The 25602-nt window shown below is 47.2% G+C and overlaps 1 protein-coding gene across 3 annotated transcripts in view; it reads left to right on the forward strand.

Annotated features, from left to right (window-relative positions):
* The first annotated feature begins 457 nt into the window (after window positions 1-457).
* The window catches only part of LOC109880848 (IQ motif and SEC7 domain-containing protein 1-like), a 252028-nt gene continuing 226883 nt past the window's right edge, over window positions 458-25602 (forward strand). For all 3 annotated transcript variants that reach the window (XR_004205192.1, XR_004205193.1, XM_031803650.1), the window contains exon 1: window positions 458-900. Coding sequence is in view for 1 of the 3 variants with exons in the window: in XM_031803650.1 (XP_031659510.1) it covers window positions 833-900 (68 nt within the window). In the remaining 2 variants the exon portion in view is untranslated. The remainder of the gene's footprint in view (window positions 901-25602) is intronic.

Raw genomic sequence — 25602 nt, forward strand, 5'->3', positions numbered from 1 at the left:
CCCCTGTATAGAGCCTCCACATTGACTCTGTACCGTAACACCCTGTATAGAGCCTCCACATTGACTCTGTACCGTAACACCCTGTATAGAGCCTTGTTATTGTTTTTAATTTTTTATATATATATATATATATTTTTAAACGTATGTATGTTTTAATAAATATTTTCTTAACAGTCATTTCTCTTAAAACTGCATTGTTGGTTTAAGGGCTTGTAAGTAAGCATTTCATAGTATGGTCATAGTAACACCTGTTGTGTTCATTGCATGTGACAAATACATTTTGATTTGATTTGATTATAATATTTGTCTTTGTCTTTTTATCTATAAAATGGAAGAAGGATAAAAATCACTTGGATTGTATAGAAAGAATGCACCCTCACTTGCTGCGCGTGTGGACTGGAGAAATTGTTCACCCAATCAGACTAGCTGTAGTCGTGTTGTTGCCGTGACTGCTGTGTCACGCTGCTCCGCTCTAGCAGATAGCAGCCCGAAGCGACCAGAGAGAGATAAAACTGCCGCGTTGGAGAGTGAACGCAATGAGGGAGGAGAGGGAAGAGGGAGATTAAGAATTAGAGTTGGGGATAGATGGAGAATTAGAGGTGGGGCTAGATGAAGAGATTGAGGTCCGTGTAAAAGGAGAAGATAGAGCTGAGGACCCTCGACATTTCTCCTCTTCTCTCTTAACAATGCTCTCTACCTGAAATAACAGAAGCATGCGTATGAGAACGATTCCCCGGAGCGCGTCTCTCCAGGAGCGGATATCGAGCCAAATTAATGACAGGAAGGAATAACGGTTTTACGCACCAGGACCGACGTGGGTTCGTTAGCAACAATGTGGTGCATCAACTGCGCCTCAGACAAGACTCCTGTTATTCTAAATAACAACAAGCTGATATACTGGTAAGGGCGCGTTTGAGTTGTATTATAGATTGCTGTTTATCAAAGATTATGCGGCAATAATTGTTATTCGCCAGGGAAAAAAAACAGATTGTTACATTCCATGGCATTGCGTATATTTGTATTTTCCAACCGCATATATGATTGTGATATGCTTAATAAATGAATGGTTTAACGTAAAGGATAGTATTGACGTAGTATTGCCAGTTAGTTGGTCAATATGGTTTTTGTGGACTGCAACAGAAAACGGCTTTGTTATTGAACTGCTGTTTGATGTGCTGACTCAAATGTCGATCCATGTTCTGTACAGTAATATCAGCCTACAGCAGAGCCCATTCGGTACAGTAACAGCCTACAGCAGAGCCCATTCTGTACAGTAACATCAGCCTACAGCAGAGCCCATTCTGTACAGTAACATCAGCCTACAGCAGAGCCCATTCTGTACAGTAACAGCCTACAGCAGAGCCCATTCTGTACAGTAACATTAGCCTACAGCAGAGCCCATTCTGTACAGTAACATCAGCCTACAGCAGAGCCCATTCTGTACAGTAACATCAGCCTACAGCAGAGCCCATTCTGTACAGTAACATCAGCCTACAGCAGAGCCCATTCTGTACAGTAACAGCCTACAGCAGAGCCCATTCTATACAGTAACATTAGCCTACAGCAGAGCCCATTCTGTACAGTAACATCAGCCTACAGCAGAGCCCATTCTGTACAGTAACATCAGCCTACAGCAGAGCCCATTCTGTACAGTAACAGCCTACAGCAGAGCCCATTCTGTACAGTAACATTAGCCTACAGCAGAGCCCATTCTGTACAGTAACATCAGCCTACAGCAGAGCCCATTCTGTACAGTAACATCAGCCTACAGCAGAGCCCATTCTGTACAGTAACATCAGCCTACAGCAGAGCCCATTCTGTACAGTAACAGCCTACAGCAGAGCCCATTCTATACAGTAACATTAGCCTACAGCAGAGCCCATTCTGTACAGTAACATCAGCCTACAGCAGAGCCCATTCTGTACAGTAACATCAGCCTACAGCAGAGCCCATTCTGTACAGTAACATCAGCCTACAGCAGGTCCCATTCTGTACAGTAACATTAGTCTACAGCAGAGCCCATTCTGTACAGTAACATCAGCCTACAGCAGAGCCCATTCTGTACAGTAACATCAGCCTACAGCAGAGCCCATTCTGTTCAGTAACATCAGCCTACAGCAGAGCCCATTCTGTACAGTAACATCAGCCTACAGCAGATCCCATTCTGTACAGTAACATTAGCCTACAGCAGAGCCCATTCTGTACAGTAACATCAGCCTACAGCAGAGCTCATTCTGTACAGTAACATCAGCCTACAGCAGAGCCCATTCTGTACAGTAACAGCCTACAGCAGAACCCATTCTGTACAGTAACATCTACAGCAGATCCCATTCTGTACAGTAACAACAGCCTACAGCAGAGCCCATTCTGTACAGTAACATTAGCCTACAGCAGAGCCCATTCTGTACAATGAAATTAGCCTATAGCAGAGCCCATTCTGTACAGTAACACCAGCCTACAGCAGACCCCATTCTGTACAGTAACATTAGTCTACAGCAGAGCCCATTCTGTACAGTAACATTAGCCTACAGCAGAGCCCATTCTGTACAGTAACATCAGCCTACAGCAGAGCTCATTCTGTACAGTAACATCAGCCTACAGCAGAGCCCATTCTGTACAGTAACAGCCTACAGCAGAACCCATTCTGTACAGTAACATCTACAGCAGAGCCCATTCTGTACAGTAACAACAGCCTACAGCAGAGCCCATTCTGTACAGTAACAGCCTACAGCAGAGCCCATTCTGTACAGTAACAGCCTACAGCAGAGCCCATTCTGTACAGTAACATCAGCCTACAGCAGAGCCAATTCTGTACAGTAACATCAGCCTACAGCAGAGCCCATTCTGTACAATGAAATTAGCCTACAGCAGAGCCCATTCTGTACAGTAACAGTCTGCAGCAGAGCCCATTCTGTACAGTAACATCAGCCTACAGCAGAGCCCATTCTGAACAGTAACATCAGCCTACAGCAGACCCCATTCTGTACAGTAACAGCCTACAGCAGAGCCCCTTCTGTACAGTAACATTAGCCTACAGCAGAGCCCATTCTGTACAGTAACATCAGCCTACAGCAGAGCCCATTCTGTACAGTAACATCAGCCTACAGCAGAGCCCATTCTGTACAGTATCAGCCTACAGCAGAGCCCATTCTGTACAGTAACATCAGCCTACAGCAGTGCCCATTCTGTACAGTAACATTAGCCTACAGCAGAGCCCATTTTGTACAGTAACATCAGCCTACAGCAGAGCCCATTCTGTACAGTAACAGCCTACAGCAGAGCCCATTCTGTACAGTAACATCAGCCTACAGCAGAGCCCATTCTGTAAAGTTTCAGCCTACAGCAGAGCCCATTCTGTACAGTAACATTAGCCTACATCAGAGTCCATTCTGTACAGTAACATTAGCCTACAGCAGAACCCATTCTGTACAGTAACATCATCCTACAGCAGAGCCCATTCTGTACAGTATCAGCCTACAGCAGAGCCAATTCTGTACAGTATCAGCCTACAGCAGAGCCCATTCTCTACAGTAACAGCCTACAGCAGAGCCCATTCTGTACAGTAACATTAGCCTACAGCAGAGCCCATTCTGTACAGTAACATCAGTCTACAGCAGAGCCCATTCTGTACAGTAACATCAGCCTACAGCAGAGCCCATTCTGTACAGTAACATTAGCCTACAGCAGAGCCCATTCTGTACAGTAACATCAGCCTACAGCAGAGCCCATTCTGTACAGTAACATCAGCCTACAGCAGAGCGCATTCTGTACAGTATCAGCCTACAGCAGAGCCCATTCTGTACAGTAACATCAGCCTACAGCAGTGCCCATTCTGTACAGTAACATTAGCCTACAGCAGAGCCCATTTTGTACAGTAACATCAGCCTACAGCAGAGCCCATTCTGTACAGTAACAGCCTACAGCAGAGCCCATTCTGTACAGTAACATCAGCCTACAGCAGAGCCCATTCTGTACAGTTTCAGCCTACAGCAGAGCCCATTCTGTACAGTAACATTAGCCTACATCAGAGTCCATTCTGTACAGTAACATTAGCCTACAGCAGAACCCATTCTGTACAGTAACATCATCCTACAGCAGAGCCCATTCTGTACAGTATCAGCCTACAGCAGAGCCAATTCTGTACAGTATCAGCCTACAGCAGAGCCCATTCTCTACAGTAACAGCCTACAGCAGAGCCCATTCTGTACAGTAACATTAGCCTACAGCAGAGCCCATTCTGTACAGTAACATCAGTCTACAGCAGAGCCCATTCTGTACAGTAACATCAGCCTACAGCAGAGCCCATTCTGTACAGTAACATTAGCCTACAGCAGAGCCCATTCTGTACAGTAACATCAGCCTACAGCAGAGCCCATTCTGTACAGTAACATCAGCCTACAGCAGAGCCCATTCTGAACAGTAACATCAGCCTACAGCAGAGCCCATTCTGTACAGTAACAGCCTACAGCAGAGCCCATTCTGTACAGTAACAGCCTACAGCAGAGCCCATTCTGTACAGTAACATCAGCCTACAGCAGAGCCAATTCTGTACTGTAACATCAGCCTACAGCAGAGCCCATTCTGTACAATGAAATTAGCCTAAAGCAGAGCCCATTCTGTACAGTAACATCAGCCTACAGCAGAGCCCATTCTGTACAGTAACATTAGCCTACAGCAGAGCCCATTCTGCCCATTCTGTACAGTAACATTAGCCTACAGCAGAGCCCATTCTGTACAGTAACAGCCTACAGCAGAGCCCATTCTATACAGTAACATCAGCCTACAGCAGAGCCCATTCTGTACAGTAACATCAGCCTACAGCAGAGCCCATTCTGTACAGTAACATCAGCCTACAGCAGAGCCCATTCTGTACAGTAACATCAGCCTACAGCAGGTCCCATTCTGTACAGTAACATTAGTCTACAGCAGAGCCCATTCTGTACAGTAACATCAGCCTACAGCAGAGCCCATTCTGTACAATGAAATTAGCCTATAGCAGAGCCCATTCTGTACAGTAACACCAGCCTACAGCAGACCCCATTCTGTACAGTAACATTAGTCTACAGCAGAGCCCATTCTGTACAGTAACATTAGCCTACAGCAGAGCCCATTCTGTACAGTAACATCAGCCTACAGCAGAGCTCATTCTGTACAGTAACATCAGCCTACAGCAGAGCCCATTCTGTACAGTAACAGCCTACAGCAGAACCCATTCTGTACAGTAACATCTACAGCAGAGCCCATTCTGTACAGTAACAACAGCCTACAGCAGAGCCCATTCTGTACAGTAACAGCCTACAGCAGAGCCCATTCTGTACAGTAACAGCCTACAGCAGAGCCCATTCTGTACAGTAACATCAGCCTACAGCAGAGCCAATTCTGTACAGTAACATCAGCCTACAGCAGAGCCCATTCTGTACAATGAAATTAGCCTACAGCAGAGCCCATTCTGTACAGTAACAGTCTGCAGCAGAGCCCATTCTGTACAGTAACATCAGCCTACAGCAGAGCCCATTCTGAACAGTAACATCAGCCTACAGCAGACCCCATTCTGTACAGTAACAGCCTACAGCAGAGCCCCTTCTGTACAGTAACATTAGCCTACAGCAGAGCCCATTCTGTACAGTAACATCAGCCTACAGCAGAGCCCATTCTGTACAGTAACATCAGCCTACAGCAGAGCCCATTCTGTACAGTATCAGCCTACAGCAGAGCCCATTCTGTACAGTAACATCAGCCTACAGCAGAGCCCATTCTGTACAGTAACAGCCTACAGCAGAACCCATTCTGTACAGTAACATCTACAGCAGAGCCCATTCTGTACAGTAACAACAGCCTACAGCAGAGCCCATTCTGTACAGTAACAGCCTACAGCAGAGCCCATTCTGTACAGTAACAGCCTACAGCAGAGCCCATTCTGTACAGTAACATCAGCCTACAGCAGAGCCAATTCTGTACAGTAACATCAGCCTACAGCAGAGCCCATTCTGTACAATGAAATTAGCCTACAGCAGAGCCCATTCTGTACAGTAACAGTCTGCAGCAGAGCCCATTCTGTACAGTAACATCAGCCTACAGCAGAGCCCATTCTGAACAGTAACATCAGCCTACAGCAGACCCCATTCTGTACAGTAACAGCCTACAGCAGAGCCCCTTCTGTACAGTAACATTAGCCTACAGCAGAGCCCATTCTGTACAGTAACATCAGCCTACAGCAGAGCCCATTCTGTACAGTAACATCAGCCTACAGCAGAGCCCATTCTGTACAGTATCAGCCTACAGCAGAGCCCATTCTGTACAGTAACATCAGCCTACAGCAGTGCCCATTCTGTACAGTAACATTAGCCTACAGCAGAGCCCATTTTGTACAGTAACATCAGCCTACAGCAGAGCCCATTCTGTACAGTAACAGCCTACAGCAGAGCCCATTCTGTACAGTAACATCAGCCTACAGCAGAGCCCATTCTGTACAGTTTCAGCCTACAGCAGAGCCCATTCTGTACAGTAACATTAGCCTACATCAGAGTCCATTCTGTACAGTAACATTAGCCTACAGCAGAACCCATTCTGTACAGTAACATCATCCTACAGCAGAGCCCATTCTGTACAGTATCAGCCTACAGCAGAGCCAATTCTGTACAGTATCAGCCTACAGCAGAGCCCATTCTCTACAGTAACAGCCTACAGCAGAGCCCATTCTGTACAGTAACATTAGCCTACAGCAGAGCCCATTCTGTACAGTAACATCAGTCTACAGCAGAGCCCATTCTGTACAGTAACATCAGCCTACAGCAGAGCCCATTCTGTACAGTAACATTAGCCTACAGCAGAGCCCATTCTGTACAGTAACATCAGCCTACAGCAGAGCCCATTCTGTACAGTAACATCAGCCTACAGCAGAGCGCATTCTGTACAGTATCAGCCTACAGCAGAGCCCATTCTGTACAGTAACATCAGCCTACAGCAGAGCCCATTCTGTACAGTATCAGCCTACAGCAGAGCCCATTCTGTACAGTAACATCAGCCTACAGCAGAGCCCATTCTGTACAGTAACAGCCTACAGCAGAACCCATTCTGTACAGTAACATCTACAGCAGAGCCCATTCTGTACAGTAACAACAGCCTACAGCAGAGCCCATTCTGTACAGTAACAGCCTACAGCAGAGCCCATTCTGTACAGTAACAGCCTACAGCAGAGCCCATTCTGTACAGTAACATCAGCCTACAGCAGAGCCAATTCTGTACAGTAACATCAGCCTACAGCAGAGCCCATTCTGTACAATGAAATTAGCCTACAGCAGAGCCCATTCTGTACAGTAACAGTCTGCAGCAGAGCCCATTCTGTACAGTAACATCAGCCTACAGCAGAGCCCATTCTGAACAGTAACATCAGCCTACAGCAGACCCCATTCTGTACAGTAACAGCCTACAGCAGAGCCCCTTCTGTACAGTAACATTAGCCTACAGCAGAGCCCATTCTGTACAGTAACATCAGCCTACAGCAGAGCCCATTCTGTACAGTAACATCAGCCTACAGCAGAGCCCATTCTGTACAGTATCAGCCTACAGCAGAGCCCATTCTGTACAGTAACATCAGCCTACAGCAGTGCCCATTCTGTACAGTAACATTAGCCTACAGCAGAGCCCATTTTGTACAGTAACATCAGCCTACAGCAGAGCCCATTCTGTACAGTAACAGCCTACAGCAGAGCCCATTCTGTACAGTAACATCAGCCTACAGCAGAGCCCATTCTGTACAGTTTCAGCCTACAGCAGAGCCCATTCTGTACAGTAACATTAGCCTACATCAGAGTCCATTCTGTACAGTAACATTAGCCTACAGAGAACACATTCTGTACAGTAACATCATCCTACAGGCAAGCCCATTCTGTACAGTATCCAGCCTACAGCAGAGCCAGTCTGTACAGTACATCGCCTACAGCAGAGCCCATTCCGGCTACCAGTAACAGCCTACAGCCAGAGCCCATTCTGTACCGTAACATTAGCCTACAGCAGAGCCCATTCTGTACAGTAAACATCAAGGTCTACAGCAGAGCCCATCTGGACAGTAACATCAGCCTACAGCAGAGGCCCATTCTGTTACAGTAAACATTAGCCTACAGCAGAGCCCATTCTGTACAGTAACATCAGCGCTACAGCGAAGCCCATTCTGTACAGTAACATCAGCCTACAGCAGAGCGCATTCTGTGTACATATCAGCCTACAGGCAGAGCCCATTCTGTACAGTAACATCAGCCTACAGCAGTGCCCATGGGTCCTGTACAGTAACATTAGCCTACGCAGAGAGCCATTGTAACAGTTACTCACCTACGCAGAGCCCATTCTGTACAGTAACTACAGCAGAGCCCATTCTGTACAGTAACATCAGCCTACAGCAGAGCCCATTCTGTACAGTAACATCAGCCTACAGCAGAGCCCATTCTGTACAGTAACAGCCTACAGCAGAGCCCATTCTGTACAGTAACATCAGCCTACAGCAGAGCCCATTCTGTACAGTTTCAGCCTACAGCAGAGCCCATTCTGTACAGTAACATCAGCCTACAGCAGAGCCCATTCTGTACAGTAACATTAGCCTACAGCAGAGCCCATTCTGTACAGTAACATCAGCCTACAGCAGAGCCCATTCTGTACAGTATCAGCCTACAGCAGAGCCCATTCTGTACAGTAACATCAGCCTACAGCAGAGCCCATTCTGTACAGTAACATCAGCCTACAGCAGAGCCCATTCTGTACAGTAACAGCCTACAGCAGAGCCCATTCTGTACAGTAACATCAGCCTACAGCAGAGCCCATTCTGTACAGTAACATCAGCCTACAGCAGAGCCCATTCTGTACAGTAACATCAGCCTACAGCAGAGCCCATTCTGTACAGTAACATCAGCCTACAGCAGAGCCCATTCTGTACAGTAACATCAGCCTACAGCAGAGCCCATTCTGTACAGTAACAGCCTACAGCAGAGCCCATTCTGTACAGTAACAGCCTACAGCAGAGCCCATTCTGTACAGTAACATCAGCCTACAGCAGAGCCCATTCTGTACAGTAACATCAGCCTACAGCAGAGCCCATTCTGTACAGTAACATCAGCCTACAGCAGAGCCCATTCTGTACAGTAACATTAGCCTACAGCAGAGCCCATTCTGTACAGTAACATCAGCCTACAGCAGAGCCCATTCTGTACAGTAACAGCCTACAGCAGAGCCCATTCTGTACAGTAACATCAGCCTACAGCAGAGCCCATTCTGTACAGTAACAGCCTACAGCAGAGCCCATTCTGTACAGTAACATCAGCCTACAGCAGAGCCCATTCTGTACAGTAACATCAGCCTACAGCAGAGCCCATTCTGTACAGTAACAGCCTACAGCAGAGCCCATTCTGTACAGTAACAGCCTACAGCAGAGCTACAGCAGAGCCCATTCTGTACAGTAACAGCCTACAGCAGAGCCCATTCTGTACAGTAACATCAGCCTACAGCAGAGCCCATTCTGTACAGTAACATCAGCCTACAGCAGAGCCCATTCTGTACAGTAACAGCCTACAGCAGAGCCCATTCTGTACAGTAACATTAGCCTACAGCAGAGCCCATTCTGTACAGTAACATCAGCCTACAGCAGAGCCCATTCTGTACAGTAACATCAGCCTACAGCAGAGCCCATTCTGTACAGTAACATCAGCCTACAGCAGAGCCCATTCTGTACAGTAACATCAGCCTACAGCAGAGCCCATTCTGTACAGTAACAGCCTACAGCAGAGCCCATTCTGTACAGTAACATTAGCCTACAGCAGAGCCCATTCTGTACAGTAACATCAGCCTACAGCAGAGCCCATTCTGTACAGTAACATCAGCCTACAGCAGAGCCCATTCTGTACAGTAACAGCCTACAGCAGAGCCCATTCTGTACAGTAACAGCCTACAGCAGAGCCCATTCTGTACAGTAACATCAGCCTACAGCAGAGCCCATTCTGTACAGTAACATCAGCCTACAGCAGATCCCATTCTGTACAGTATCAGCCTACAGCAGAGCCCATTTTGTACAGTAACATCAGCCTACAGCAGAGCCCATTCTGTACAGTAACATTAGCCTACAGCAGAGCCCATTCTGTACAGTAACATCAGCCTACAGCAGAGCCCATTCTGTACAGTAACAGCCTACAGCAGAGCCCATTCTGTACAGTAACATCAGCCTACAGCAGAGCCCATTCTGTACAGTAACAGCCTACAGCAGAGCCCATTCTGTACAGTAACATCAGCCTACAGCAGAGCCCATTCTGTACAGTAACATTAGCCTACAGCAGAGCCCATTCTGTACAGTAACATCAGCCTACAGCAGAGCCCATTCTGTACAGTAACAGCCTACAGCAGAGCCCATTCTGTACAGTAACAGCCTACAGCAGAGCCCATTCTGTACAGTAACAGCCTACAGCAGAGCCCATTCTGTACAGTAACATTAGCCTACAGCAGAGCCCATTCTGTACAGTAACATCAGCCTACAGCAGAGCCCATTCTGTACAGTAACATCAGCCTACAGCAGAGCCCATTCTGTACAGTAACATCAGCCTACAGCAGAGCCCATTCTGTACAGTAACATCAGCCTACAGCAGAGCCCATTCTGTACAGTAACATCAGCCTACAGCAGAGCCCATTCTGTACAGTAACATCAGCCTACAGCAGAGCCCATTCTGTACAGTAACAGCCTACAGCAGAGCCCATTCTGTACAGTAACAGCCTACAGCAGAGCCCATTCTGTACAGTAACATCAGCCTACAGCAGAGCCCATTCTGTACAGTAACATCAGCCTACAGCAGAGCCCATTCTGTACAGTAACATTAGCCTACAGCAGAGCCCATTCTGTACAGTAACATCAGCCTACAGCAGAGCCCATTCTGTACAGTAACATCAGCCTACAGCAGAGCCCATTCTGTACAGTATCAGCCTACAGCAGAGCCCATTCTGTACAGTATCAGCCTACAGCAGAGCCCATTCTGTACAGTAACAGCCTACAGCAGAGCCCATTCTGTACAGTAACATTAGCCTACAGCAGAGCCCATTCTGTACAGTAACATCAGCCTACAGCAGAGCCCATTCTGTACAGTAACATCAGCCTACAGCAGAGCCCATTCTGTACAGTAACATTAGCCTACAGCAGAGCCCATTCTGTACAGTAACATCAGCCTACAGCAGAGCCCATTCTGTACAGTAACATCAGCCTACAGCAGAGCCCATTCTGTACAGTAACATCAGCCTACAGCAGAGCCCATTCTGTACAGTAACAGCCTACAGCAGAGCCCATTCTGTACAGTAATCAGCCTACAGCAGAGCCCATTCTGTACAGTAACATCAGCCTACAGCAGAGCCCAATTCTGGTACAGTACATCAGCCTACCGCAGAGCCCATTCTGTACAGTAAAATTAGCCTACAGCAGAGCCCATTCTGTACAGTAACATCAGTCCTAACAGCAGAGCCCATTCTGTACAGTAACATCCCTAACCACAGCAGAGCCCATTCTGTACAGTAACATCAAAGCCTACAGCAGAGCCCATTCCTGTAACAGTAAACATCAGCCTACAGCAGAGGCCACGTTCTGTTCAGTAACTAGCCTACAAGCAGAGCCCATTCTGAACAGTAACCCTCACTTACCAGAGCCCATTCTTAGTAGCCTACAGCAGAGCCCAATTCTTGTAACTGTAAATCAAGCCTACAGCAGAGTCCATTCTGTACAATGAAACCTCAGCCTAAAGCAGAGCCCAACTGTACAGTAACATCAGCCTACCAGCAGAGCCCCATTCCTGTACAGTAAATTAGCTCTACAGCAGAGCCCATTCTGACAGTAATATCAGCCTACAGCGAGCCCAGTCTGTACAGTAAAACATAGCCTACAGCAGAGCCCATTCTGTACAGTAACAGCTACAGCAGAGCCCATTCTATACAGTAACATCAGCCTATCAGCAGAGCCCATTCTGTACAGTAAACTTAGCCTACAGCAGAGCCCATTCTGTACAGTAAATCAGCCTACAGCAGAGCCCATTCTGTACAGTAACAGCCTACAGCAGAGCCCATTCTGTACAGTAACATCAGCCTACAGCAGAGCCCATTCTGTACAGTAACATCAGCCTACAGCAGAGCCCATTCTGTACAGTAACATCAGCCTACAGCAGAGCCCATTCTGTACAGTAACAGCCTACAGCAGAGCCCATTCTGTACAGTAACAGAGCCTACAGCAGAGCCCATTCTGTAAAGTAACATCAGCCTACAGCAGAGCCCATTCTGTACAGTAACAGCCTACAGCAGAGCCCATTCTGTACAGTAACATTAGCCTACAGCAGAGCCCATTCTGTACAGTAACATCAGCCTACAGCAGAGCCCATTCTGTACAGTAACAGCCTACAGCAGAGCCCATTCTGTACAGTAACATTAGCCTACAGCAGAGCCCATTCTGTACAGTAACATCAGCCTACAGCAGAGCCCATTCTGTAAAGTAACATCAGCCTACAGCAGATCCCATTCTGTACAGTATCAGCCTACAGCAGAGCCCATTTTGTACAGTAACATCAGCCTACAGCAGAGCCCATTCTGTACAGTAACATTAGCCTACAGCAGAGCCCATTCTGTACAGTAACATTAGCCTACAGCAGAGCCCATTCTGTACAGTAACAGCCTACAGCAGAGCCCATTCTGTACAGTAACATCAGCCTACAGCAGAGCCCATTCTGTACAGTAAATTAGCCTACAGCAGAGCCCATTCTGTACAGTAACATCAGCCTACAGCAGAGCCCATTCTGTACAGTAACATTAGCCTACAGCAGAGCCCATTCTGTACAGTAACATCAGCCTACAGCAGAGCCCATTCTGTACAGTAACAGCCTACAGCAGAGCCCATTCTGTACAGTAACATCAGCCTACAGCAGAGCCCATTCTGTACAGAAAACATTAGCCTACAGCAGAGCCCATTCTGTACAGTAATATCAGCCTACAGGAGAGCCCGTTCTGTACAGTAACATCAGCCTACAGCAGAGCCCATTGTGTACAGTAACAGCCTACAGCAGAGCCCATTCTGTACAGTAACAGCCTACAGCAGAGCCTACAGCAGAGCCCATTCTGTACAGTAACAGCCTACAGCAGAGCCCATTCTGTACAGTAACATTAGCCTACAGCAGAGCCCATTCTGTACAGTACATCAGCCTACAGCAGAGCCATTCTGTACAGTAACAGCCTACAGCAGAGCCCATTCTGTACAGTAACATTAGCCTACAGCAGAGCCCATTCTGTACAGTAACATCAGCCTACAGCAGATCCCATTCTGTACAGTAACATAAGCCTACAGCAGAGCCCATTCTGTACAGTAACATCAGCCTACATCAGAGCCCATTCTGTACAGTAACATCAGCCTACAGCAGAGCCCATTCTGTACAGTAACAGCCTACAGCAGAGCCCATTTCTGTACAGTAACATTAGCCTACAGCAGAGCCCATTCTATACAGTACATCAGCCTACAGCAGAGCTCATTCTGTACAGTAACATCAGCCTACAGCAAGAGCCCATTCTGTACAGTAACATCTACAGCAGAGCCCATTCTGGTCAGTAACAGCCTACAGCAGAGCCCATTCTGTACAGTAACATAAGCCTACAGCAGAGCCCATTCTGTACAGTAACATCAGCCTACATCAGAGCCCATTCTGTACAGTAACATCAGCCTACAGCAGAGCCCATTCTGTACAGTAACAGCCTACAGCAGAGCCCATTCTGTACAGTAACATTAGCCTACAGCAGAGCCCATTCTATACAGTAACATCAGCCTACAGCAGAGCTCATTCTGTACAGTAACATCAGCCTACAGCAGAGCCCATTCTGTACAGTAACATCTACAGCAGAGCCCATTCTGTACAGTAACAGCCTACAGCAGAGCCCATTCTGTACAGTAACATCAGCCTACAGCAGAGCCCCATTCTGTAAAGTAACATCAGCCTACAGCAGATCAAATTCTGTACAGTATCAGCCTACAGCAGAGCCCATTTTGTACATTAACATCACGCCTACAGCAGAGTCCATTCTGTACAGTAACATTAGCCTACAGCAGAGCCCATTCTGTACAGTAACATTAGCCTACAGCAGAGCCCATTCTGTACAGTATCAGCCTACAGCAGAGCCCATTCTGTACAGTAACAGCCTACAGCAGAGCCCATTCTGTACAGTAACATTAGCCTACAGCAGAGCCCATTCTGTACAGTAACATCATCCTACAGCAGAGCCCATTCTGTACAGAAAACATTAGCCTACAGCAGAGCCCATTCTGTACAGTAATATCAGCCTACGCAGAGCCCGTTCTGTACAGTAAAATCAGCCTACAGCAGAGCCCATTGTGTACAGTAACAGCCTACAGCAGAGCCCATTCTGTACAGTAACAGCCTACAGCAGAGCCTACAGCAGAGCCCATTCTGTAAAGTAACAGCCTACAGCAGAGCCCATTCTGTACAGTACATTAGCCTACAGCAGAGCCCATTCTGTACAGTAACATCAGCCTACAGCAGAGCCCATTTTGTACAGTAACAGCCTACAGCAGAGCCCATTCTGTACAGTAACATTAGCCTACAGCAGAGCCCATTCTGTACAGTAATATTAGCCTACAGCAGAGCCCATTCTGTACAGTAACAGCCTACAGCAGAGCCCATTTCTATACAGTAACATCAGTCTACAGCAGAGCCCATTCTGTACAATAAAATTAGCCTACAAGCAGAGCCCATTCTGTACAGTAACATCAGCCTACAGCAGAGCCCATTCTGTACAGTAACATTAGCCTACAGCAGAGCCCATTCTGTACAGTAATATCAGCCTACAGCAGAGCCCATTCTGTACAGTAACAGCCTACAGCAGAGCCCATTCTGTACAGTAACATCAGCCTACAGCAGAGCCCATTCTGTACAGAAAACATTAGCCTACAGCAGAGCCCATTCTGTACAGTAATATCAGCCTACAGGAGAGCCCGTTCTGTACAGTAACATCAGCCTACAGCAGAGCCCATTGTGTACAGTAACAGCCTACAGCAGAGCCCATTCTGTACAGTAACAGCCTACAGCAGAGCCCTACAGCAGAGCCCATTCTGTACAGTAACAGCCTACAGCAGAGCCCATTCTGTACAGTAACATTAGCCTACAGCAAGCCCATTCTGTACAGTAACATCAGCCTACAGCAGAGCCCCATTCTGTACAGTAACAGCCTACAGCAGAGCCCATTCTGTACAGTAACATTAGCCTACAGCAGAGCCCATTCTGTACAGTAACATCAGCCTACAGCAGATCCCATTCTGTACAGTAACATAAGCCTACAGCAGAGCCCATTCTGTACAGTAACATCAGCCTACATCAGAGCCCATTCTGTACAGTAACATCAGCCTACAGCAGAGCCCATTCTGTACAGTAACAGCCTACAGCAGAGCCCATTCTGTACAGTAACATTAGCCTACAGCAGAGCCCATTCTATACAGTAACATCAGCCTACAGCAGAGCTCATTCTGTACAGTAACATCAGCCTACAGCAGAGCCCCATTCTGTACAGTAACATCTACAGCAGAGCCCATTCTGGTCAGTAACAGCCTACAGCAGAGCCCATTCTGTTACAGTAACATAAGCCTACAGCAGAGCCCATTCTGTACAGTAACATCAGCCTACATCAGAGCCCATTCTGTACAGTAACATCAGCCTACAGCAGAGCCCATTCTGTACAGTAACAGCCTACAGCAGAGCCCATTCTGTACAGTAAATTAGCCTACAGCAGAGCCCATTCTATACAGTAACATCAGCCTACAGCAGAGCTCATTCTGTACAGTAACATCAGCCTACAGCAGAGCCCATTCTGTACAGTAACATCTACAGCAGAGCCCATTCTGTACAGTAACAGCCTACAGCAGAAGCCCATTCTGTACAGTAACATCAGGCCTACAGCAGAGCCCATTCTGTAAGTAACATCAGCCTACAGCAGATCAAATTCTGTACAGTATCAGCCTACAGCAGAGCCCATTTTGTACATTAACATCAGCCTACAGCAGAGTCCATTCTGTACAGTAACATTAGCCTACAGCAGAGCCCATTCTGTACAGTAACATTAGCCTACAGCAGAGCCCATTCTGTACAGTATCAGCCTACAGCAGAGCCCATTCTGTACAGTAACAGCCTACAGCAGAGCCCCATTCTGTACAGTAAATTAGCCTACAGCAGAGCCCATTCTGTACAGTAACATCATCCTACAGCAGAGCCCATTCTGTACAGAAAACATTAGCCTACAGCAGAGCCCATTCTGTACAGTAATATCAGCCTACAGCAGAGCCCATTCTGTACAGTAACAGCCTACAGCAGAGCCCATTCTGTACAGTGACATTAGCCTACAGCAGAGCCCATTCTGTACAGTAACATCAGCCTAAAGCAGAGCCCATTCTGTAAAGTAACATCAGCCTACAGCAGATCCCATTCTGTACAGTATCAGCCTACAGCAGAGCCCATTTTGTACAGTAACATCAGCCTACAGCAGAGCCCATTCTGTACAGTAACATTAGCCTACAGCAGAGCCCATTCTGTACAGTAATATTAGCCTACAGCAGAGCCCATTCTGTACAGTAACAGCCTACAGCAGAGCCCATTCTATACAGTAACATCAGTCTACAGCAGAGCCCATTCTGTACAATAAATTAGCCTACAAGCAGAGCCCATTCTGTACAGTAACATCAGCCTACAGCAGAGCCCATTCTGTACAGTAACATTAGCCTACAGCAGAGCACATTCTGTACAGTAATATCAGCCTACAGCAGAGCCCATTCTGTACAGTAACAGCCTACAGCAGAGCCCATTCTGTACAGTAACATCAGCCTACAGCAGAGCCCATTCTGTACAGAAAACATTAGCCTACAGCAGCGCCCATTCTGTACAGTAATATCAGCCTACAGGAGAGCCCGTTCTGTACAGTAACATCAGCCTACAGCAGAGCCCATTGTGTACAGTAACAGCCTACAGCAGAGCCCATTCTGTACAGTAACAGCCTACAGCAGAGCCTACAGCAGAGCCCATTCTGTACAGTAACAGCCTACAGCAGAGCCCATTCTGTACAGTAACATTAGCCTACAGCAGAGCCCATTCTGTACAGTAACATCAGCCTACAGCAGAGCCCATTCTGTACAGTAACAGCCTACAGCAGAGCCCATTCTGTACAGTAACATTAGCCTACAGCAGAGCCCATTCTGTACAGTAACATCAGCCTACAGCAGATCCCATTCTGTACAGTAACATAAGCCTACAGCAGAGCCCATTCTGTACAGTAACATCAGCCTACATCAGAGCCCATTCTGTACAGTAACATCAGCCTACAGCAGAGCCCATTCTGTACAGTAACAGCCTACAGCAGAGCCCATTCTGTACAGTAACATTAGCCTACAGCAGAGCCCATTCTATACAGTAACATCAGCCTACAGCAGAGCTCATTCTGTACAGTAACATCAGCCTACAGCAGAGCCCATTCTGTACAGTAACATCTACAGCAGAGCCCATTCTGGTCAGTAACAGCCTACAGCAGAGCCCATTCTGTACAGTAACATAAGCCTACAGCAGAGCCCATTCTGTACAGTAACATCAGCCTACATCAGAGCCCATTCTGTACAGTAACATCAGCCTACAGCAGAGCCCATTCTGTACAGTAACAGCCTACAGCAGAGCCCATTCTGTACAGTAACATTAGCCTACAGCAGAGCCCATTCTATACAGTAACATCAGCCTACAGCAGAGCTCATTCTGTACAGTAACATCAGCCTACAGCAGAGCCCATTCTGTACAGTAACATCTACAGCAGAGCCCATTCTGTACAGTAACAGCCTACAGCAGAGCCCATTCTGTACAGTAACATCAGCCTACAGCAGAGCCCATTCTGTAAAGTAACATCAGCCTACAGCAGATCAAATTCTGTACAGTATCAGCCTACAGCAGAGCCCATTTTGTACATTAACATCAGCCTACAGCAGAGTCCATTCTGTACAGTAACATTAGCCTACAGCAGAGCCCATTCTGTACAGTAACATTAGCCTACAGCAGAGCCCATTCTGTACAGTATCAGCCTACAGCAGAGCCCATTCTGTACAGTAACAGCCTACAGCAGAGCCCATTCTGTACAGTAACATTAGCCTACAGCAGAGCCCATTCTGTACAGTAACATCATCCTACAGCAGAGCCCATTCTGTACAGAAAACATTAGCCTACAGCAGAGCCCATTCTGTACAGTAATATCAGCCTACAGCAGAGCCCGTTCTGTACAGTAAAATCAGCCTACAGCAGAGCCCATTGTGTACAGTAACAGCCTACAGCAGAGCCCATTCTGTACAGTAACAGCCTACAGCAGAGCCTACAGCAGAGCCCATTCTGTACAGTAACAGCCTACAGCAGAGCCCATTCTGTACAGTAACATTAGCCTACAGCAGAGCCCATTCTGTACAGTAACATCAGCCTACAGCAGAGCCCATTTTGTACAGTAACAGCCTACAGCAGAGCCCATTCTGTACAGTAACATTAGCCTACAGCAGAGCCCATTCTGTACAGTAATATTAGCCTACAGCAGAGCCCATTCTGTACAGTAACAGCCTACAGCAGAGCCCATTCTATACAGTAACATCAGTCTACAGCAGAGCCCATTCTGTACAATAAAATTAGCCTACAAGCAGAGCCCATTCTGTACAGTAACATCAGCCTACAGCAGAGCCCATTCTGTACAGTAACATTAGCCTACAGCAGAGCCCATTCTGTACAGTAATATCAGCCTACAGCAGAGCCCATTCTGTACAGTAACAGCCTACAGCAGAGCCCATTCTGTACAGTAACATCAGCCTACAGCAGAGCCCATTCTGTACAGAAAACATTAGCCTACAGCAGAGCCCATTCTGTACAGTAATATCAGCCTACAGGAGAGCCCGTTCTGTACAGTAACATCAGCCTACAGCAGAGCCCATTGTGTACAGTAACAGCCTACAGCAGAGCCCATTCTGTACAGTAACAGCCTACAGCAGAGCCTACAGCAGAGCCCATTCTGTACAGTAACAGCCTACAGCAGAGCCCATTCTGTACAGTAACATTAGCCTACAGCAGAGCCCATTCTGTACAGTAACATCAGCCTACAGCAGAGCCCATTCTGTACAGTAACAGCCTACAGCAGAGCCCATTCTGTACAGTAACATTAGCCTACAGCAGAGCCCATTCTGTACAGTAACATCAGCCTACAGCAGATCCCATTCTGTACAGTAACATAAGCCTACAGCAGAGCCCATTCTGTACAGCAACATCAGCCTACATCAGAGCCCATTCTGTACAGTAACATCAGCCTACAGCAGAGCCCATTCTGTACAGTAACAGCCTACAGCAGAGCCCATTCTGTACAGTAACATTAGCCTACAGCAGAGCCCATTCTATACAGTAACATCAGCCTACAGCAGAGCTCATTCTGTACAGTAACATCAGCCTACAGCAGAGCCCATTCTGTACAGTAACATCTACAGCAGAGCCCATTCTGGTCAGTAACAGCCTACAGCAGAGCCCATTCTGTACAGTAACATAAGCCTACAGCAGAGCCCATTCTGTACAGTAACATCAGCCTACATCAGAGCCCATTCTGTACAGTAACATCAGCCTACAGCAGAGCCCATTCTGTACAGTAACAGCCTACAGCAGAGCCCATTCTGTACAGTAACATTAGCCTACAGCAGAGCCCATTCTATACAGTAACATCAGCCTACAGCAGAGCTCATTCTGTACAGTAACATCAGCCTACAGCAGAGCCCATTCTGTACAGTAACATCTACAGCAGAGCCCATTCTGTACAGTAACAGCCTACAGCAGAGCCCATTCTGTACAGTAACATCAGCCTACAGCAGAGCCCATTCTGTAAAGTAACATCAGCCTACAGCAGATCAAATTCTGTACAGTATCAGCCTACAGCAGAGCCCATTTTGTACATTAACATCAGCCTACAGCAGAGTCCATTCTGTACAGTAACATTAGCCTACAGCAGAGCCCATTCTGTACAGTAACATTAGCCTACAGCAGAGCCCATTCTGTACAGTATCAGCCTACAGCAGAGCCCATTCTGTACAGTAACAGCCTACAGCAGAGCCCATTCTGTACAGTAACATTAGCCTACAGCAGAGCCCATTCTGTACAGTAACATCATCCTACAGCAGAGCCCATTCTGTACAGAAAACATTAGCCTACAGCAGAGCCCATTCTGTACAGTAATATCAGCCTACAGCAGAGCCCGTTCTGTACAGTAACATCAGCCTACAGCAGAGCCCATTGTGTACAGTAACAGCCTACAGCAGAGCCCATTCTGTACAGTAACAGCCTACAGCAGAGCCTACAGCAGAGCCATTCTGTACAGTAACAGCCTACAGCAGAGCCCATTCTGTACAGTAACATTAGCCTACAGCAGAGCCCATTCTGTACAGTAACATCAGCCTACAGCAGAGCCCATTCTGTACAGTAACAGCCTACAGCAGAGCCCATTCTGTACAGTAACATTAGCCTACAGCAGAGCCCATTCTGTACAGTAACATCAGCCTACAGCAGAGCCCATTCTGTACAGTAACATCAGCCTACAGCAGAGCCCATTCTGTACAGTAACATCAGCCTACAGCAGAGCCCATTCTGTACAGTAACATCAGCCTACAGCAGAGCCCATTCTGTACAGTAACAGCCTACAGCAGAGCCCATTCTGTACAGTAACATCAGCCTACAGCAGAGCCCATTCTGTACAGTAACATTAGCCTACAGCAGAGCCCATTCTGTACAGTAACATCAGCCTACAGCAGAGCCCATTCTGTACAGTAACATCAGCCTACAGCAGAGCCCATTCTGTACAGTAACAGCCTACAGCAGAGCCCATTCTGTACAGTAACAGCCTACAGCAGAGCCTACAGCAGAGCCCATTCTGTACAGTAACAGCCTACAGCAGAGCCCATTCTGTACAGTAACATTAGCCTACAGCAGAGCCCATTCTGTACAGTAACATCAGCCTACAGCAGAGCCCATTCTGTACAGTAACAGCCTACAGCAGAGCCCATTCTGTACAGTAACATTAGCCTACAGCAGAGCCCATTCTGTACAGTAACATCAGCCTACAGCAGAGCCCATTCTGTACAGTAACATCAGCCTACAGCAGAGCCCATTCTGTACAGTAACATCAGCCTACAGCAGAGCCCATTCTGTACAGTAACATCAGCCTACAGCAGAGCCCATTCTGTACAGTAACAGCCTACAGCAGAGCCCATTCTGTACAGTAACATTAGCCTACAGCAGAGCCCATTCTGTACAGTAACATCAGCCTACAGCAGAGCCCATTCTGTACAGTAACATCAGCCTACAGCAGAGCCCATTCTGTACAGTAACATCTACAGCAGAGCCCATTCTGTTCAGTAACAGCCTACAGCAGAGCCCATTCTGTACAGTAACATAAGCCTACAGCAGAGCCCATTCTGTACAGTAACATCAGCCTACAGCAGAGCCCATTCTGTACAGTAACATCAGCCTACAGCAGAGCCCATTCTGTACAGTAACAGCCTACAGCAGAGCCCATTCTGTACAGTAACATTAGCCTACAGCAGAGCCCATTCTATACAGTAACATCAGCCTACAGCAGAGCTCATTCTGTACAGTAACATCAGCCTACAGCAGAGCCCATTCTGTACAGTAACAGCTACAGCAGAGCCCATTCTGTACAGTAACAGCCTACAGCAGAGCCCATTCTGTACAGTAACATCAGCCTACAGCAGAGCCCATTCTGTAAAGTAACATCAGCCTACAGCAGATCAAATTCTGTACAGTATCAGCCTACAGCAGAGCCCATTTTGTACATTAACATCAGCCTACAGCAGAGTCCATTCTGTACAGTAACATTAGCCTACAGCAGAGCCCATTCTGTACAGTAACATTAGCCTACAGCAGAGCCCATTCTGTACAGTATCAGCCTACAGCAGAGCCCATTCTGTACAGTAACAGCCTACAGCAGAGCCCATTCTGTACAGTAACATTAGCCTACAGCAGAGCCCATTCTGTACAGTAACATCAGCCTACAGCAGAGCCCATTCTGTACAGTAACATTAGCCTACAGCAGAGCCCATTCTGTACAGTAACATCAGCCTACAGCAGAGCCCATTCTGTACAGTAACATCAGCCTACAGCAGAGCCCATTCTGTACAGTAACAGCCTACAGCAGAGCCCATTCTGTACAGTAACAGCCTACAGCAGAGCCTACAGCAGAGCCCATTCTGTACAGTAACAGCCTACAGCAGAGCCCATTCTGTACAGTAACATTAGCCTACAGCAGAGCCCATTCTGTACAGTAACATCAGCCTACAGCAGAGCCCATTCTGTACAGTAACAGCCTACAGCAGAGCCCATTCTGTACAGTAACATTAGCCTACAGCAGAGCCCATTCTGTACAGTAACATTAGCCTACAGCAGAGCCCATTCTGTACAGTAACAGCCTACAGCAGAGCCCATTCTATACAGTAACATCAGCCTACAGCAGAGCCCATTCTGTACAATAAAATTAGCCTACAGCAGAGCCCATTCTGTACAGTAACATCAGCCTACAGCAGAGCCCATTCTGTACAGTAACATTAGCCTACAGCAGAGCCCATTCTGTACAGTAACATCAGCCTACAGCAGAGCCCATTCTGTACAGTAACAGCCTACAGCAGAGCCCATTCTGTACAGTAACATCAGCCTACAGCAGAGCCCATTCTGTACAGTAACATTAGCCTACAGCAGAGCCCATTCTGTACAGTAATATCAGCCTACAGCAGAGCCCATTCTGTACAGTAACATCAGCCTACAGCAGAGCCCATTCTGTACAGTAACAGCCTACAGCAGAGCCCATTCTGTACAGTAACAGCCTACAGCAGAGCCTACAGCAGAGCCCATTCTGTACAGTAACAGCCTACAGCAGAGCCCATTCTGTACAGTAACATTAGCCTACAGCAGAGCCCATTCTGTACAGTAACATCAGCCTACAGCAGAGCCCATTCTGTACAGTAACAGCCTACAGCAGAGCCCATTCTGTACAGTAACATTAGCCTACAGCAGAGCCCATTCTGTACAGTAACATCAGCCTACAGCAGAGCCCATTCTGTACAGTAACATAAGCCTACAGCAGAGCCCATTCTGTACAGTAACATCAGCCTACAGCAGAGCCCATTCTGTACAGTAACATCAGCCTACAGCAGAGCCCATTCTGTACAGTAACAGCCTACAGCAGAGCCCATTCTGTACAGTAACATTAGCCTACAGCAGAGCCCATTCTGTACAGTAACATCAGCCTACAGCAGAGCCCATTCTGTACAGTAACATCAGCCTACAGCAGAGCCCATTCTGTACAGTAACATCTACAGCAGAGCCCATTCTGGTCAGTAACAGCCTACAGCAGAGCCCATTCTGTACAGTAACATAAGCCTACAGCAGAGCCCATTCTGTACAGTAACATCAGCCTACATCAGAGCCCATTCTGTACAGTAACATCAGCCTACAGCAGAGCCCATTCTGTACAGTAACAGCCTACAGCAGAGCCCATTCTGTACAGTAACATTAGCCTACAGCAGAGCCCATTCTGTACAGTAACATCAGCCTACAGCAGAGCCCATTCTGTACAGTAACATCAGCCTACAGCAGAGCCCATTCTGTACAGTAACATCTACAGCAGAGCCCATTCTGTACAGTAACAGCCTACAGCAGAGCCCATTCTGTACAGTAACATCAGCCTACAGCAGAGCCCATTCTGTACAGTAACATCAGCCTACAGCAGAGCCCATTCTGTACAGTATCAGCCTACAGCAGAGCCCATTTTGTACATTAACATCAGCCTACAGCAGAGTCCATTCTGTACAGTAACATTAGCCTACAGCAGAGCCCATTCTGTACAGTAACATTAGCCTACAGCAGAGCCCATTCTGTACAGTAACAGCCTACAGCAGAGCCCATTCTGTACAGTAACAGCCTACAGCAGAGCCCATTCTGTACAGTAACATTAGCCTACAGCAGAGCCCATTCTGTACAGTAACATCAGCCTACAGCAGAGCCCATTCTGTACAGTAACATTAGCCTACAGCAGAGCCCATTCTGTACAGTAACATCAGCCTACAGCAGAGCCCATTCTGTACAGTAACATCAGCCTACAGCAGAGCCCATTCTGTACAGTAACAGCCTACAGCAGAGCCCATTCTGTACAGTAACAGCCTACAGCACAGCCTACAGCAGAGCCCATTCTGTACAGTAACAGCCTACAGCAGAGCCCATTCTGTACAGTAACATTAGCCTACAGCAGAGCCCATTCTGTACAGTAACATCAGCCTACAGCAGAGCCCATTCTGTACAGTAACAGCCTACAGCAGAGCCCATTCTGTACAGTAACATTAGCCTACAGCAGAGCCCATTCTGTACAGTAACATCAGCCTACAGCAGAGCCCATTCTGTACAGTAACATCAGCCTACAGCAGAGCCCATTCTGTACAGTAACATCAGCCTACAGCAGAGCCCATTCTGTACAGTAACATCAGCCTACAGCAGAGCCCATTCTGTACAGTAACAGCCTACAGCAGAGCCCATTCTGTACAGTAACATTAGCCTACAGCAGAGCCCATTCTGTACAGTAACATCAGCCTACAGCAGAGCCCATTCTGTACAGTAACATCAGCCTACAGCAGAGCCCATTCTGTACAGTAACATCTACAGCAGAGCCCATTCTGTACAGTAACAGCCTACAGCAGAGCCCATTCTGTACAGTAACATCAGCCTACAGCAGAGCCCATTCTGTACAGTAACATCAGCCTACAGCAGAGCCCATTCTGTACAGTAACATCAGCCTACAGCAGAGCCCATTCTGTACAGTAACAGCCTACAGCAGAGCCCATTCTGTACAGTAACATTAGCCTACAGCAGAGCCCATTCTGTACAGTAACATCAGCCTACAGCAGAGCCCATTCTGTACAGTAACATCAGCCTACAGCAGAGCCCATTCTGTACAGTAACATCTACAGCAGAGCCCATTCTGTACAGTAACAGCCTACAGCAGAGCCCATTCTGTACAGTAACATCAGCCTACAGCAGAGCCCATTCTGTACAGTAACATCAGCCTACAGCAGATCCCATTCTGTACAGTATCAGCCTACAGCAGAGCCCATTTTGTACAGTAACATCAGCCTACAGCAGAGCCCATTCTGTACAGTAACATTAGCCTACAGCAGAGCCCATTCTGTACAGTAACATTAGCCTACAGCAGAGCCCATTCTGTACAGTAACAGCCTACAGCAGAGCCCATTCTGTACAGTAACATCAGCCTACAGCAGAGCCCATTCTGTACAGTAACAGCCTACAGCAGAGCCCATTCTGTACAGTAACAGCCTACAGCAGAGCCCATTCTGTACAGTAACATTAGCCTACAGCAGAGCCCATTCTGTACAGTAACATCATCCTACAGCAGAGCCCATTCTGTACAGTATCAGCCTACAGCAGAGCCCATTCTGTACAGTAACAGCCTACAGCAGAGCCCATTCTGTACAGTAACAGCCTACAG

Source organism: Oncorhynchus kisutch, linkage group LG24, assembly GCF_002021735.2.
Source record: "Oncorhynchus kisutch isolate 150728-3 linkage group LG24, Okis_V2, whole genome shotgun sequence".
NCBI classification, from domain to species: Eukaryota; Metazoa; Chordata; class Actinopteri; order Salmoniformes; family Salmonidae; genus Oncorhynchus; species Oncorhynchus kisutch.